This window comes from Hemicordylus capensis, chromosome 1, assembly GCF_027244095.1.
Source record: "Hemicordylus capensis ecotype Gifberg chromosome 1, rHemCap1.1.pri, whole genome shotgun sequence".
NCBI classification, from domain to species: Eukaryota; Metazoa; Chordata; class Lepidosauria; order Squamata; family Cordylidae; genus Hemicordylus; species Hemicordylus capensis.
The window spans coordinates 374714127-374731947 of NC_069657.1; the positions used below are offsets into that span (position 1 = coordinate 374714127).

General features: G+C 42.6%; 1 protein-coding gene and 1 long non-coding RNA gene across 5 annotated transcripts in view; one reads left to right on the forward strand and one right to left on the reverse strand.

Annotated features, from left to right (window-relative positions):
• The window catches only part of FRMD1 (FERM domain containing 1), a 66728-nt gene that overhangs the window by 43399 nt on the left and 5508 nt on the right, over nucleotides 1–17821 (reverse strand). For 3 of the 4 annotated variants that reach the window (XM_053296873.1, XM_053296885.1, XM_053296884.1), the window contains one exon: nucleotides 441–631. In XM_053296873.1, the coding sequence (XP_053152848.1) occupies nucleotides 441–536 (96 nt within the window). In that variant the 5' untranslated portion in view covers nucleotides 537–631. Of the gene's footprint in view, nucleotides 1–440; nucleotides 632–3745; nucleotides 4133–17821 lie in introns of those variants that run through there. The other variant, XM_053296895.1, reaches the window with a different exon arrangement.
• Nucleotides 5384–13160, forward strand: LOC128345249 (uncharacterized). Its single transcript, XR_008316342.1, has 4 exons — nucleotides 5384–5432; nucleotides 6072–6138; nucleotides 8861–8925; nucleotides 12066–13160. It is a non-coding gene; the product is annotated as an uncharacterized LOC128345249 (long non-coding RNA).

A 17821-nucleotide genomic window follows, 5' to 3' on the forward strand; every position in this document is an offset into this window, starting at 1 on the left:
ATTTAAAAATTAAAGCATCTTTGAGTTAGAAGTAACATTTATAATTCAGACTCAAAGATGCTTTAATTTTTAAATTAGAACTTTAACAGGTTAAATTTTATATATATTTAAATAAAATATAAAGATGGAGTCCTTTTCTAAATTTTGTTGATAATTCTAACTCCAGCTACACTAGGCCAGAATGATTAATGATTAATTCATTATGTAAACATTGTTTGTTTATAATAAGGCTATTTTTGTAGATTCTCTTTAATATTAATTGTGCTGAAGCTTTTGGGTGTGTATGAATTATTTATATTGTATTATAGAAAGTATTTTGTTTCTTCATAAATGAGAAAAAAGGTTAAATCAAATTCAGCTTTATAACACACACTGGGTCCCTGCAAACAAAAAGTATCTTTCCAATTGTGCTCTCAAGAGGAAAATTTAGACTGACTTACCCCTACAGTCACACACAGCTGCTCTCGGTCCGGCAGAAGAACACACATGTTCCTAAACTCTGATGGCATCTTGTTTTGCAGTAGTTGCTTGCTCATAGCAGAACCAGCTGTAAACTTCTCATACCCGCTCTGCCACGTTATGATACAGCACTCAGAGTCTCAGGAATCAAGCCAAACTCTTTCCGTCAAACCTGACAAACATAAATGGTTGGATTTTGTTCACAAAAATAAAGGTAGATATACTGAACAGCAGGAAGCTGCTCATATATTATAGGAATTTCTGTAGCTTCCTTCCAATAGGTAACACTAACAGTCAGGTGTCTCGGAAGGCTGCACTCACAGTGGCACAGTCATAAGTAATTCTAGCATTAGTCAGCTCAGTTGCTGATTAGCAGCTGGTTACATGACACCGCTGGTGGGAATTCAAACCTCTGGGAAGTTATCTCGGACCCAGGAACCTGGCATCTGCAGCACTCATTCCCTTCCCCTGAATCATTATTTTTGTTCCCCCATGCAATGAGTGTTGTTGCTCAGTGTTTTGCACCATGAATTTCATGTACGTGGGCACCCAGGCTTTAAAAGCACAGTTTGGTTTGAATCACTGGAAAGAGAGTCAGAGAAAGCTGTGCAAGGAGCAACAAAGAATGAAAACAATGCTTAGAATACCACCAGTCACAAGACTGCAAAAGTCAAAGAGCAAACAGCGCTATAGTATGGGCAACTTTCCCAAAGGTGAGTCAGAGAGGAAGCAACCATGCTCCTGTGGGGGTGGGAGGCAGTAGTAAAACTACGTGAGGAGCAAGAGTTTTACTCCAATACCTGGTGGTTAGAAATTACACTAGACCTTAGTAGAGATGAAACACACAACAGATCTGTGTTGCGCTGGGGGTGGGTGGGGGACGATAACTGGACCAGTATCCCTCTGAATACCAGGTGCTGGGGACAAAGAGCATCCCCAGTGTCTTCATGTTGCTGTACTTCCTAGAGACACCTAAGTCCAATTCAGACATTATGCTGTACGAGTGCACAGATGTCTGTACACTCGTGCATTTGTTTGTGTGTTCATTTTTAAAGTGCACCTGGATAAAGGCCCTTCAAATGCATGGTATAGATAGGAAGTGTACTTCTGTACCTGCATTCAATATAGCTCCTGAATGACTGTACCTGTGTACAGATCTGTACCGGTGTACGCTATATACTCATTGAACATAATGTGCGCAAGGGCCTCTAGCTGTCCACTGCTGGTAAAAGGACTCTTGCTGTACAGATTTCAGTCAAATCCAGCAGGGTCTAATATTGACAGGTTACAGACACCTGCAACCCACATCTACAGGGCTTTTTGCATTGCTTTGCATGGGGAAGGGAGAGGAATTAAGCCAGATTCAAAGAGAAACACTAGGATCATGTAGCAGAGGGAAGGCAAAGCTCTGGGGTCAAAGCAAACTAAGGATACCTCTCTAGAGTGAGCAGTTTACATACATATATCTTTTTCAGCTGTACCTTGCTGGTATCCAACAGCTAGGGTAAGACAAGTTTTAGGCATCTTATACTCATTGGCTGACATCCAGACACCACAAAAAATGTTTTGCATGTACAATGGGGAACAGGTGGTTTTCACTGCTCTCTCCTTCCTCTTGCAGCCCTTGATGCCTCTGAAAACATATCCGTAAGAGTACTGGAGCTCTTGTGGACATATTTTCAGAGGCACAGAGGGCTGTAGATAGAAAGGGAAACTGGGGTATATTACCCCTCCCCTGCTGTATGCATGAAATGTTTTGTGGTGCATGCAGTGCTAATCTAGATGTCAACTACTGGCTCAACAAACAAAGAGCACACTGAACCGTACTTTCCACACTGCTGACTCTGGACCTGCTCAACACTTTGGCACAGAGAATTCTACTACTAACAATAGTAAACACAAGGCAAAATTCCAATCCATCTGGCTGGTGATGGATCACCATCATCAGCCAGATGGATCATCATCACCATCACTGCCCGGTTTTGCGTGTGCATGCACACTGCTGCTTGCATTACCCATTATACCATCCCCCCTTCACTCATGCTTATAGGTTCTTTCTACATCACAAAATGTATCTTGGAAACTTCTGAATTAGCCTACTCTGAAGCTGGTTTGGGGATGATCAGGATGCTGTGGTCTTCTAATTGTAAATAAACCAGCATGATGTTGTGGTTAAAGTATTGGACTAAGACTGAAGAGACTCAGGTTCAAAGTCTCACTTAGCCAGAATGCTGTTAGGAGTACACACTCTCACAACAATGCTCACTGGGTAACTTTGGGCCTGTAACTGAGACTATTATAACACACGTGCCAAACTGGGCGAAGGGAGCCCAACCCGTTTTTGCATGCACGTGCAAACTGCTGCAATTGGGCCCGTTTTTTTCGTTGTGTGTCAGCCTCAGGGAGGGGGGATCTCCAGGGGAGCCAGCGTGGTGTAGTGGTTAGAGTGCTGGACTAGAACCGGGGAGACCTGAGTTCAAATCCCCATTCAGCCATGAAACTAGCTGGGTGACTCTGGGCCAGTCACTTCTCTCTCAGCCTAACCTACTTCACAGGGTTGTTGTGAAAGAGAAACTCAAGTATGTAGTACACCGCTCTGGGCTCCTTGGAGGAAGAGCAGGTTATAAATGCAATAATAATAAAATAATAATAATAATAATAATGCACCACACACTTGCGTGATGCATTACTGGAGCTCCAGGGAGGTGGGGAGATGCAGGGCAGCGTGTCCCGGCACCCTGACACTCAGAACTGCCCGTAGGGGCATGCATTTGCAGGGCGGTAAGCTCTTTAGGGCTTCCTCCCCACAAACCTAGAAGGCCTTTCTCACTGGTCATGAGAAAAGTTGTCTTAGTTATCTCTCATCTTAACCTATCTCACCGGGTTGTTGTGAGGATAAAATGGTGGAGGTGGTGGTGGGAAAACTATCTATATTATTCTATGCTTCTTGGAGGAAGGGTGAGAAATAAGTATATTTTTTTTAAAAAGAAGTGTCATAAATTTCCAATTCAATAAATGAATTTTGGGATGCAAGATTAGGAAAATATATACTTTTAAAAATAATTTGTTCTGCTTTTTTAAGTCATGAAGTATGGCACTGAACCTTTGGAAAGTTTTTTCAGGCACCTCCCTGCCACCCCAGCCATCACCACTGCCTTCTGAGATTTCAGCAGGCACCACCTTAACATTGGGAAACCTCTTATGGTAGCCTTAGGGATGATAAGGTTGCTTTCTTTTTAACATGAAAAGGTGAGATTTTCAGAAAGATTAATTAGGCACCAAATACCCTTTTCTGTGCTTGTATGGTGCAACTGCAGAATTCTGGAGTGCATCTCCAGCTTTTGAACAGAATAACAGAAAATAGTAAGTCATCAGATAGATGTTTAGCAGTACAGAAACTAAACAGGTTTATGCTCTCTCTGCTAGACATTTCCTTTTCCTACTGGTAACTGTAATGAGTGCGACTTTACTGCATCTTCAGTTTCCAGGGCGACAGCAATCAAAATCAAAGGAGAAAGGAAGCTTCTAAGACTTATATGGAACCAAACAACACGTATAATTGAACACCTGATGTTCCCGGGCTATGTATGGACCTTGATTAGTGATTACTATGATCAAATGTGAAGAATTTACTATATTAAATACAGTGTACCACCTATTTTTGTACCATAGACAAATATCCCTATATAAACAAATATACGTGAAGGTTCCCTGTGTTCTCAGATCCTGGGAAGATCAGAAATGGTTTCTGGTCTCCCTCACATTTTTCTCATATTGGAAAGCATCTGAGAAAATGGGAGGAGGCAGCTATAGTTTCAGTTATCCCCAAAGTTTCAATTATTTTGTGCTCTGCCAGAGTGCCAAGAAAAGGGAAAGAAATTGAGTCCTTTCTACTTCCCCTTCTTACAAGATCATCTCAGATGGGGGAGAAATGTAAAAAGGTGATCCAGCTTCTCAATCTTTCCAGCTCTGGTAGAACTATTTCAAGAATGAGGGTGTGTGTGTGTACACTTCTATGCTTCTCCTCTACCACACTAAGTGAGAGAAGAGGTTACATTAAAATGCCTCTCCAGCTGTGCCTACAAGGATGCACAATTACAGATACATTCTAAATAGGAATTATTTCATCAATGTTGTAACTTCTGTTTGCCTATGAGCCAAATCCAACCCCTGAGGCAATTTGATCTTTCTCCAGTACCCCTGCCAAACTTTAAGCTAGGTGAAAAATAAGAAGGTTTAGCCACAACTATCTTACATTACAAAATATAATACGGATTTACAAGTTGGATTTCTTTATTATGGAATCTGGCAGTTGGGGGTAAAGATGCCACATTTCCCTAACTGTAAGAAGTGTGGTATCACAGGAAAGGTTGAAGTGATATGTTAATCACATTAAATTTCCACAGAGTTACATCTAGTAACTCTCCCTTCTTAGACCAGAGCTTCATGACAGAACAAATGCAGGGACATCTATATTCTCAGGAGCTTCTCTATTCTCTAGACTTCTGTTGCAAGGCCAGGAGTACACAGCAGTCTCTCCCTCTCTGGCCCCATTCATGGGAAACTGGACTTAAAGGAGCCTGAGGTTTATTTATTTGATTTATATGCCACCCTTCAAAAACCAGCTCAGGTTGACTTTCTTGTATGTCCGAATGTGTGAAACCTCGGTCCCATCAGAAAAGTGACCCGAGGTTTCCCTTCCCAAACTCCAATTTAAAACATCAGGCTGTAGTGAGTTTCGCCACTCCAATCTGAGGTTTGCAGCTGCTGATGTACTTCTGAATGCTGAACTGCAGGCTGCGTTGGCTGTAACTGGAGCTGAGGGAGGAAGTTCAGTCCTTCTCTCTAGCTGTGATTGGTTGTGGGGGCTGTCCTTCATGCCAGAAGGAAGCCCGCACAGCCAGTTCCCTCTGCTTTCTGTAGACTTGCTGACTGCAGTTCAGTTCCTGTCCCTTTCGTCCAAACACCGAGAGGTAAGCGGGCAGGGAGGGGGAGCAGAACCATGGGTCCCATTGGACACTCGGTTCTGTGATACATGTGAATAGGTCATCTCTCTCTCTCTCTCTCTCTCTGAGAGAACACCAGTCCCCTCTAACTCAAAACACTGATGCTGCTTTCCAGACTGGCACCATATGGAAAGAGGCAATCCTTGTCCTCAGCTACTGCCATCTTTCGAAAGACTAGTTACTAGTTTTCCCTGCTCATCACTACAATTTAATTTCTGGTCTCCACTGATGGTATTTGTGGATCCCAGTTGTAATAAACTCATCATAATGAAACTAGCACATTCTAGCAGTAAGAACTTTCCAATTTCAAGTGCTCAAGCCCTGCATTATCATCATGCTGTACAACAGGCATGATTACCTACAAGTAACATTAGATGGATACCCAATTTGTTATGATTTGAAAACTTTTCTATTGCTTACCAATTAAATAAGATTCTATTTAATCATTCTAGCTGAAGAAACTGCCTATCCTTGTTATGGAAATCAGAATCTCCCAGAGTGGAGTGCTGATAGATACCAAAGTACTATTGGGAGCAGCAGAATCTTAGGAGGACTAGGAGTGTGATTGGTTGATAGCCATGTTAACTGCCATGTCAATTTCTAAAGTATATTCTATAGGAGACTTTCAGCTTTGGGTCAGCCAGACAGCATTCCAACCAATGCATAAGTAAAGGTGAGCTGGAATTCAAGTTTTCTATGCTGTAGCTTGATAGGGAGCACTGAAAGGGACGGCCCTGCTCAGTAGGGCATTGACTCTTGCTCAGAATGGCCACATTGAGATAGGCAGCCAATGAGAAACCGAAGTAAACTAACCCACCATCAACAAGGTTTATGGGTACTAGGGCCCAATGGATATGAAAGGTTTGTCACAAGCCCATCCCTTAAAAGTACATTCAAACACCAGAGCCAATGTGGTGTAATGGATAGCAGTGTTGGACATGGACTGAGGTTTAAATCCCTGTTCAGTCCTGAAGCTAAGTGGGTAACTGTTACTAAGGCTTTTAAGCAAACCATAGAGGCTGTTCACGCAAGCGTGCAAAACTGGGCTAAGGGAGCCCAGCCTGGTTTTGCACACTTGTGTGAACCACTGGGATCGCACCCAATTCCAGTGGCTACATGGCACCAAACCTGCCAAAATAGCCCCCTTCTATGAGGCTAAGGGAGCAAGCACCCCCTTGCCCTCATTTTTTTGATCGTGTCTCAGCCGCAGCTGCTTGCAACTGCGGCGGGCACACTTGGAGGGGGGATCCCAGTAACGCACCACGCACTTACGCGGTGCATTATTGGGGCTCGGGGGGGCGGGCAACGTGCAGCAGCGTGTTCCGGCACCCCGACCCCAGGACCTGCCGGGCGAACCACCGCTTGTCTGGGTGGGCGATCCGCCCAGGGACTACCAGCTGATTGTCTGCAGGGAAGGTAAGCTTAACCCTCCTTCCCCGCAGACAGCCCACGAGCTCTTCTCACCCATCATGATAAGAGCTCCATACTCGCTCAGCCCAACCTACCTCAGATGGTTATTGTGAGAATAAAATGGGATCATTCCATGTGCACTGTACTGAACTCCTTAGAGAAACATAGGATATAAACATGGGGCGAAATGAATAAAAAGTGAATCACATTTCACAAGCAGTAAGAAAATATTAACTGCAGGACCGCCCATGCAATGCAGGGACAGAAAAGGGGCTAAAGGAAGGAAGAAACAAAAACAAACACCCTTCTTCCTAAGCATCAATTGACTCCTTAAACATGCATTGATATATATCTCCCAGTCAATGCACTGCAGAAGAATTAATAAAAGCTGACATCAATCATCTGACTCTGAGGCACTTTGTTGCTTTCTTAAATTACTTATGGTTTAAGTGTCCAGAAAAGTGCATGTCAGAATATAATTGCTCCGTCAAGGCCCAATTTAAGTTTCCTCAGAAGCAGGGGTAGGGGGGGAAATCCCAGTTGCTTTCTTGAGTTCCTGGTGTCTGTCAGCAGTCTTTGTATCAGTTAAATCCATACATTAAACATACCATCCTTAATTTTTGTCTGCACTTTAATGTGTTTTAAACTTCTTTTGATTTATTTTGTTAGCCACTTTGGAATCATTGGCCAGGGCAGGGTACATACACTGGAAAACGTACACATAAAACAAAATACAAAAAAGCCTAGCATAGGACTGTTGCTTAGGACTGGTTGGATGAAACCTATTACTCCAGTCCATATTAGTCTCTATTAGTTCCTATTTGTTTGGGATTGGAGTATTAAGGACTGCCTTCTCTCTTAAGTGCCTTCCTGTACACTCTGTTAGACATTTGGGGACCAAGACTGCTGTCACAGGAGGTCTGGTGGGTGGAAACAAAGAGCACAGCCTTTTTGGTTGTGGTGCAAACTCTCTGCAATGTCCCTCTATTGGGAGGTCTGCATGGCCCTGTCACTAGCTGCTTTCTGGCACCAAGTGAATACCTGGCATCTTAAAGGGGCCTTTGAGGGAGCTGAAACCAATACATTGCTAGGAAGCTGATTCTATTGTCCTTATATTTTATAATGCTGTTTCAAATTGTCCTATTTTATATTTTTAGTGCTGTTTCAGATATAACAGGAAGTCATGTTTTCCCCATTATGTATTTTTTTATTTTTATTTTTAAACAGAGTTTTACAGGTCGTGTGATCCCTCCTTTTCACAACCTCCTCAGCTCTTCTGCAGAGCTAGGACATCAACATTACATTTACACTTACATCCAGACTAATGTTAAGCACACCAAAAATGTTTTGCATTTTTTTGCATTGGGGGCGGGGGGGAATTATTTTTGCCAATGTCTTCTTCCTTTTGCAGCCTCCTGAAAATAAAGCCCCAAGGATCCTGCAACACTTAGGGACATGTTTTCAAGAAGTACCTTGATTTAGTAAGCCAGAGTTACGCCATGTTTCTGGCTTTACACAAAATACAAAGCCAACCAGAATGTTGATTTCATGACTCCACAGTAGAGATGGAGGCGGCTGGGGGAAAAGAGGGAGTACACAACTTGGAAGGATTAGAAACCATGTTTTTATAGGGGAAAACCATGGTTATGGATCAAGTTGGTTTCCACATTCTGGTTTGTAAGTCAGAGTTAAACAAAGCAGGATGCTGACAAATGCAAGGTGAGGAGTTAAAGGGAAGGAGGAGGGAGTGCATGGACTTGGGACAGTTAGAAGACACATGTTTTCCCATTATGCCCAAACTAGCTCTTATGCTCCTAGCGTAAGTTCTCTAGTGGAAAAGAAAATTCCCAGTAAGTAAATAAATAGTTGACTATAATCAGTAAATAACGTTGGGTGCAATTCATCGTCATTGTCTGTAATTGTTTGATTAAGATTATTGTGAAATGTTGTAGATTTTAAAAGTAACTCTTTACCCTACACAACAGGAATAATGGACTCATAGACCTTAGCTGAGTCACACTCAAGTGTCACAACTGCACTTCTTTTCATGGTGAGTAGACTTGTCACTGCCTGTGAACACTGTTTCAATGGTTTTTCTCTCTGTGAACTGTTTCAAGTGTACAGGTTTTGCCCCTTTAGTACAAGAAAAAGCTGCCTTTTAAAGCAATGACTTGTGCAAAAACTGAGACTTGGATCTGGGATTGCATTGTGAGTTTCTGCATATGCAGTGGGGCTTCCGAGTTTCTTTTCTGACCACAGTAACTTGGTAAGCCAGTCCCAAAACTTGTGGGACTTTTGGAAGTGGCTTTGCTGCACTGCAAGGAACTGTAATTGGAGAAGACAACAAAAGGGAGGGGAGCCTGATGCGTGCATGGTCATGCTTGCATGAGCCTGTGGGGATGCTTAAGCTGCTACCCATGTTTTATAACCTTGCTTAAGCCTAAGAGGCAATGATTTTGCTTATTATACAACACATATCTCTGCTTTAAAGGGTTCACATGAACACTTTCTCTTACCATTTGTGATTTGTGCAATCACGCCACTATAGCATCCTCCTCAGCCTCGGTCTTCTGAAAGCATACATTCAAGTTGCTGGCATCTACATTAATGGCAACATAATTTTTTGAGGGTTGCTATTTGCACGGATGGTAGATGGTTAGCTGTGTGGATGCAATACATTCTGTGCTGCCAAATGTATGGCTCTTAGGAGACTTCTTATTTGGAGGGTGACACAGAGCTAGCATTCATCCGTTTACATCAAGCTTGCAGGTTCCATGTTGTGTTAGCATAATGTCAAGAAATGTGGAAGGGATGCAATACCTGATTGGAATAATCAACTTACCAGGGCAGCAGACATGATCGCTCCTAAATGTCCTCTCATCTCCTAAATGTCCTCACTTAGAAACTGACCCCTTGGTATATGGAAGAGCTACGGGAGCTGAAACAGTGAAGTAGACGACTAGAGCACAAGTGGAGAAAGACTCAACTCAAAGCCAACAGATCATTTGAAGATCTATGCTTAGGCAATACATGTGGCAAAGAAGCAATTCTTTTCCTCCCATATCGCGTCTACAAGTTCACGTCTGGTGGAATTGTTGAGGGTCGTGAAGGGGCTGATGTGCACCCCTTTCCACTTGAATCCATATTTGGAACCAACAATTTCTCGCTGTGACCTTTTTAATGAGGTTTTTGTGGGGAAAATCTCTCATATCTGGGATAACTTAGATTCAAACTCCACAATTGTTACAGAGTCTGATGCAGATGTGTCCAGCAGCTCCTCTTATGTGATGACCCTGGATCAGTTTCAGTTCATGACCCCTGAGGATGTGGACAAGGTACCTGGAATTGTGCAGCCTACCACCTGCTCTCTTGATCTTAGCCCAACATGGCTTAAACTATCTGGCAGAGAGGCTGTTATAAAGGGCCTGGTAGAGATTATAAATGCTTCTCTTCGGGAGGGCAGGATGTCTCCTTGTCTTAAGGAGGCAATGAGACCACTTCTGAAGAAACCTGCTTTGGATACCTCAGAGTTAAGCAATTACAGGCCTGTCTCCAACTTTCCATGGCTGGGCAAGGTGATTGAGAAGGAGGTGGCCTCTCAGCTCCAGGCAGTCTTGGACGAAACCAATTAGACCCATTTCAAACTGGCTTTTGGGTGGGCGATGGGGTGGAGACTGCCTTGGTCAGCCTGATGTATGATCTCCAATTGGGAATTGATAGAGGGAGTGTGACTCTGTTGGTCCTTTTGGATCTCTCAGTGGCTTTCAATACTATTGACCATTGTATCCTTCTGGAATTTCTGAGGGGGTTGTGGGCGGGAGGCACTGCTTTGCAGTGGTTCTGCTCCTACCTCATGGGCAGATTCCAGATGGTGTCTCTTGGAGACTGTTGTTCTTCCAAATCTGAACTTTCGTATGATGTCCTTCAGGGCTCCATATTGTCACCAATGTTAACATCTACATGAAACCACTGGGAGAGATCATCAGGAGATTTGGTGCAGGGTGTTATCAGTATGCCGATGACACCCAAATCTATTTCTCCATGTCAACCTCATTAGGAGAAGGCATAACCTCCCTAAATGCCTGTCTGGAGACAGTAATGGGCTGGATGAGGGATAACAAACTGAGGCTGAATCCAGATAAGACGGAGGTACTTATTATGTGGGGTCGGAACTTGGGGGATGATTTTGATCTGCCAGTTCTGGATAGGGTTATGCTCCCCCAGAAGGAACAGGTACGCAGTCTGGGGTGCTTCTGGATCCAAACCTCTCCCTAGTGTCCTAGGCTGAGGCCAGAGATGCTTTTTATCAGCTTCAGCTGATACACCAGCTGCATCCATTTCTTGAGATGAATGACCTCAAAACAGTGATACATAGGCTGGATTACTGCAATGTACTCTATGTGAGGCTGCCTTTGTACATAGTCCGGAAACTGCAGTTGGTCCACAATCCGGCAGCCAGGTTGGTCTCTGGGTCATCTAGGAGAAACTATATTACTCCCGCGTTGAAAGAACTACACTGGCTGGCAATACATTTCCAAGCATAATACAAGGTGCTGATTATTACCTATAAAGCCCTCAGGTGCTTAGGCCCTGTATTTAAGAGAACGTCGTCTTCGCCATAGGCCCCACCACCTGTTAAGATCATCTGGAGAGGTTCATCTGGCGGCTACTCAGGAATGGGCCTTCTCCATTGCTGGCCTTGGACTTTGGAATGTGTTCCAAAGAGCCCCCCCCCCCCAATCTCTGGCAACTTTTACAAAGGCATGGAAGACACATTTATTCACCCAGGCTTTTAATTAGATTTATAGTTTTAAAATTTTTAATATGAGTTTTAAATGTTTTTAATGTTTTATGTGATTTTAATTGTAAACTGCACAGAGACGCAAGTTTTGGGAGGAATAGAAATATTTTAAATAATAAATAAATAAATACACACACAGAGCAGGCAGTGCTCAGGCTGGCACAGTATAGCCCAGGCTAGAGGACTCAATTAAAAGCTGCATGTCTGGACTTTGACTATGGTCTTTGCCACAGTATGTTGGGTTGCCCTAAGGTCTTAAACATCAGTCCAAAGCAAACACATAAATGTTCTGACACCTGATGATTTAACAAACGTCATAGGAGGAAATCACTCACAAGGCATTCTGAGTTCGTGAACTGTTTTTAACTTAAGGTTTGCATAAATTTCAGTACAATGGAGTCCTGTTCTGGGGCCAGAGTGTTGTGCAGCAGATGAAGAAGTGGATCTGGATGTGAACAATGCCATAGAATTTGGTTTGCCAAATCCTACCTCACAGGCTCGTTGGGTGGATAAAAACGTGATAACTCAATGAATGCTGCTTTGAGCTCCTCAAAGGAAGAATGGGACATGAATGTGACAAATAAGTAACTTGCTGGATGGTTTAGACATGTCATATCTAAAGAGGTCCATCTGCATTTGCCACCGGCTCGTCTGGTGACTACTCAGGGACGGGCCTTCTCCGTTGCTGCCCTGAGGCTTTGGAATGCACTCCCTAATGAAATAAGAGCCTCCCCATCTCTGACAATTTTTAAAAAGTCTTTAAAGACGCATCTGTTCACCCAGGCTTTTAACTGATACTGTTTTGATTGTTTTAGAATATTGTTTTAGAATATTGTTTTAAATTTTTTTAAATTGTTCTGTTTTAAATTTCTTGTTTTTGTTTTTAACTAATGTTTTAATGTTGTTTTTATCTTCTTGTAAACCACCCAGAGATGTACGTTTTAGGAGGTATAAAAATGTGTAAAATGAAATAAATAAATAAATAAATATCAGGATTGCAAATAGAAGTGCAGGAGGTGGCACACCCCACCTCTCCATTCTCCTGAAGTCATATCCTCCCCTGCCCCACATCCCTTCCCAGGACATTTCTGACAAGTTCTGTAGCAATGATAAATAAGTATTGGGGGGCGGGGATGAAGGCTGACACATATTCTCTAGTATAGAAAAAGCCTGGGAGGGGAAATGCTCCTCCCATTAAAGGAAACATTAAAACATGCAATTAAAAAAGATAGGAAAAGATTAAACCAGCATTTCTGGGTTTCTATCCTGACAAGCGAGTAGCTAAAATAGGAAAAGGGCATTTTAAATAGTTTATTCAGTAACTTGTATGGCAATAGAGAGCTTTCATAATGACAGTGACTGACAGGAAATGAGTGGTCAGCACATAACATACATAACACAGGGAAGGCATGCCACCTGTTCAATTAAGTTTCAAATGCTTCTGCCCAGAAATTTTTCATGCTTCAGCATTTCACTAGCAGAATATGTGTGCTGCCAAAATATATTTTAGCAGAGTGCTCAAAAAGCATTGTCAAGTTTTTGAAGCCACACATTTTCTGCAATAATTTTTCAGCAAATCCACAACAGGTATACAGTACTGAGAAATAAAATTAAAATTCCAGGAGACTTATCTGCCAAAAAAACCCTAAAGCACTGCAGGACTATAGAGGAAACTGACCAACTAATGTGTAGACAAAATTCGTTCATCCCTTATTCCAAAGCATGACAGCCCTGTTAGCACATAGGGCACACTAGTTCCAACTGCATAGCATCAGGAGTGTCCTTTAAATTTATTTATTTATTGTATTTCTATACCATCTGATATAGAAATCTCCAGGTGGTGTACAAATTAAAACATAAAACAGTATAAAACAGTTAAAATTCATAAAACCGATAAAGTCTCAATTATTTTAATATTGATCTGGAAAGCACTACTCTGACAAGCCATACAGTCTGATCTTTAATGCGTCTTAAGATCCTCGCTGGGACTTCTTCCCCAAGAGTGCATCAGTCTGCTGCCTTGGAATGGTTGCCAGGAAAATGCTAATTATTACTCAGAAGCGTTTAGGGCACCAATACTTTATTTTGTATCTTAAAAAATCCAACAGTTTGAAACAACAGATGGTCCGATAGAAATTTATTGCCACCAAGAGACACTTGGTATGTCTCTTGATATTTCCCTATACCCCTTCAGGACATAATTTTGGGAGGCAGAGGCAACTGCAGAGGGAAGGAAGATGGTCAACAGATCTCCCCTTCCTCCATTGTGCAATGGGAAACACCAGTGTGTCAGCACAGCTAGTCTAGATGTCAGCCAGTGTCTTTAAAACTAACACTAGGAGGCATTCACACAATCAAAAAATTGTGTTCTACCCAGGTTTGGGAGCTGTATGTGCTCCCAGTTTTTGGTTGTGTGGAAGCAAGGTAGGAGGAAAACCTGGGTAGAACACAGTTTTTGGTTATGTGAATGGCCTCTGTATCTGCTCATTCTCCTTTAGGCTCTTCCATGGGACATTTCATTTTAGTCAAAAGCCACGTAGCATAAAGTAGAAAAAATGTAGCACAAAGTAGAAAAGAAAAGTAAGTAAAAAACGGAAAGGTAAGTGTCCTAAACACAAACAATGAAATTGATACCATACCCGAGACAGAAGACAAAAATATTGTTTCGAATCATGGCTTCAAAGCAGCTAAGTTTCACACAGAATTCAGGTTTCCACACATACCAGGTTTGCTAGATTCCAGCTAAAAATGTCATGAGAAACTGTTATTATATCAAGTGACTGTGCAAGACTCATGAGCCATCATCAGTGCAAGACTGGAACACTCCTGAACTGTCACCACTACATCATCTTCTTTGGTGTTCTCATCACAGAGCATGCATAAGAAATCAGCTCTGGGGAACAAAGTTTCCAGACTTGCCTATCACCATAGCTGCCATTTGTTCTTGATTCAGTCAGTGAAGCTTCATCCAGTAAGTGCATCACCAGTTCAGGCACTGGTTCACCCCTGGGACTGTCAATTCTGAACAGATAACAGTGGAATATAAACACATTTAATTCTGCTTCTCCAGTTGGCCTTTCAGTGACAGATATGTATGACCAAAATGATGGAAGACCAACAGCCTTTGGAACAGAGACGGTTTCTTAAAACATGCCAACCACTTGCCATATTTACAACGAGAAAACATGGGGATTACCTCAAGTGACCTCTGAGCATACAACCAATCTGCTGGACCTTCCCTACTGGTGTGCAGGTCAGGTCAGGTCAGAGAACATAGGCAACCCTGATAGTGTTGATGGATGTTGCTTGGTTTCCAGATACAGGAGGGCACCCATAATTACCAGCCCAAACCTAACTTCATCATGTCAGTGGTCCCCAAATGATGTATTAGGATCCTGGGCATCCTCTGGAATCTCTGAAAGGTGACTAGGAGTCAGCACAGTTAGGCCAAAGATAAAAATAGCTGGTAATTTCAGCTATTTGCTGAAATTATTTGTAATTTCAGCTATTTGCCAAGTGTGATATTTGCAGGTGTGCCCTGAATAAGACACCACAAAAAGCATACATGGTCTTTTTGCGTAAAATATCTGAAACCAGGGCATCATTGGAAATGTTGGTTATGGCAACATTTCATTTCAGGACCAGGAATTTGAGGGAAAGGTTTTAGGAGTCTTCTCAGTCCCCCATCCCCCTGATTCTGGATGCTATCAAGAAAAAAAATAGACCCTGGTTCTGATATGTCAAGAGATTAGGTTTTGTGCTGAAGACTGGTTGTTTTACTGGATGTCACTATGACACATCTCAAGTCTTCAAGTCCCCCAATTTCATGTATTAAGCCACCTCCCAACAGTGGGAGATACTAGTCATGGTAAGTGATAAGAGTTTGTTAAGGTGTTGAGTCCAGGTACAAAACCCTGTCAAAAGGCAGGGGTGCCATCATTAACTTCACCTTCCCAGCTCACGCGGGACCATCAATTAACACAAGCAGAAAAGTGCATAGTCCCTAGAGGTAAAATTTACTGCACTGATTAAGAAAGGACTGAGGGCAAACTGGCATGCCATCTCCACACCCAACCAAAATACGCACAAAAACTTGATGGACAAGTCTGCTAGCAAATCAATTCCCCTAGTGTTTGTAAAGCCTGCACTGCACATGCGCGCATGCACACACACACACTTTGAGCATTGCAGCTGTATAGCATTCATTACTGGAGATATGGGTAATGAGTTAGATGGACAGCTGAGCTTACCAGCAAAGTTATTCTTCAGGGACTAAATGCAACTTTTCACATTATCACCATTTAGAGACTGCTACCTAAAACATTCCTACATGATAGATGTCCAATGTGACAAGTTGTCTATGGGCATCTGCTTGCCAAGGAGACCAGCTTTTAGAGTATCGTCTCCATATCAGCACCAAATATTCCTGCCAGGAGCTTAGCAGGGGAGAGGCACACACATAATGGGTGTCAGTCTGCATGTTGAGCCAATACCTATTCTTTACTTACGGAGTATCTACAACTTGCGTTTGCTTTTTAAACTCACTATATTTCTAGCTCTAGAGACACACTGTAAAACTATGATAGCACTTTATTAAAAGGCTCCAACACCAGAAGGCAAGGAAGAGTGGCATTTCTGTTAATGCAAGTGATACATAAACTGTTCCCATTATCTTGAACTCCACAAAATTAGTTTCAGCTCCTTTCATGCATGACATGTTTCTATTATGCTCCTCGATGATAAACAAGCGACGCATCCCTAGTTTAAGTGCAGTGTGTACGTGGTGAGTACTCTGCAAGACAAAAGCAATTTAAGAGCAGAAGATGAAGTCTAATGTCCCAGCACATAACTTTTCTAACGATGCTCTGCCTTGTTTAACTCTCACATCTAAACAATATAACACCCTACTGGATCAGGCCTAAGGCCTATCTAGTCCAGCAACCTGTTTCACAGTGGCCCAACAGATGCTTCTGAGAAGCCCACAGGCAAGAGGTGAGGACCAGTGTTCCCTCTAAGGCGTGTGCACGCTCACAAGCTTTTTGATGTCCACTCAGTTAATTTTAGATCCCGTTCAGGTTTAATCAGGAAGGCTTCATTCTGACTGCATGTGCACACGAACTGCCTTGATACTGCCACCCAGAACAAAACTCATTCCGCACAAAGATCAAAAAGATTAGAGAGAACACTAGTGAGGGCATGCCCTCTCTCTTGCTGTTGCTCTCCTGCAACTGGGATTTAGAGGCATATGAGGCTAGATATGGCCTATAGCCACCAGACTAGAAGCCACTGATGGACCTGTCCTCCATGAATTTGTCTAAGCCCCTTTTAAAGCCCTCAAGCTAGTGCCATCACATCCTGTGGCAGAGAATTCCATAGGTTAATTACGCGCCGTGTGAAAAAGCACTTCCTGTTGTCAGTCCTAAATTTCCTGGCCTTCAGTTTTATGGGATGAGCCCTGGTTCTAGTGTTGTGGGGGAGGGAGAAAGATTTCTCTCTCTACTCCATGCATAGTTTTATATACCTCTATTCTGTCTCCCTCTTGTCACCTCTTTTCCAAACGAAAAAGACTGTAGCCTTGCCTCATAAGGAAGGTGCTCCAGACTCCTGATCATCTTGGTCGCCCTCTTCTGCACTTCTTCCAGTTCTACAATGTCCTTCTTAAAATACGGTGACTAGAACTGCATGCAGTACTCCAAATGTGGCCACACTATAGATTTGTACAAGATCTTTATAATATTAGCATTTTCATTTTCAATCCACTTCCTAATGATCCATAGCATGGAACTGGCCTTTTTCACAGCTGCCGTGCACTGAGTCGACACTTTCAACAAGTTGAGTAGCCCTGCTGTAGAAGTTTCCAGTCCAGGCAACAATGTATGTTGAAAGGGATCAAAGGAAGCCACCTTTTGATCGTTCTCAAAATAGTATTTTATTCCATTGTCAGTATTGGGAATGGTTATCATAGTGTGGAAGCCAGAATTTCTGCTTGATACTAGTCCTATTCAGACATTATGTTGCACATGTGTTCAGGTGTCTGTACACATATATATGTTCTTATGTGAATGACTGTACCTGTTTGTATTTTAAAAGTTAACCCGAGTATAGGCCTCCTCAAATGCAGGGTGCAGACAGGAAGTACTACTGT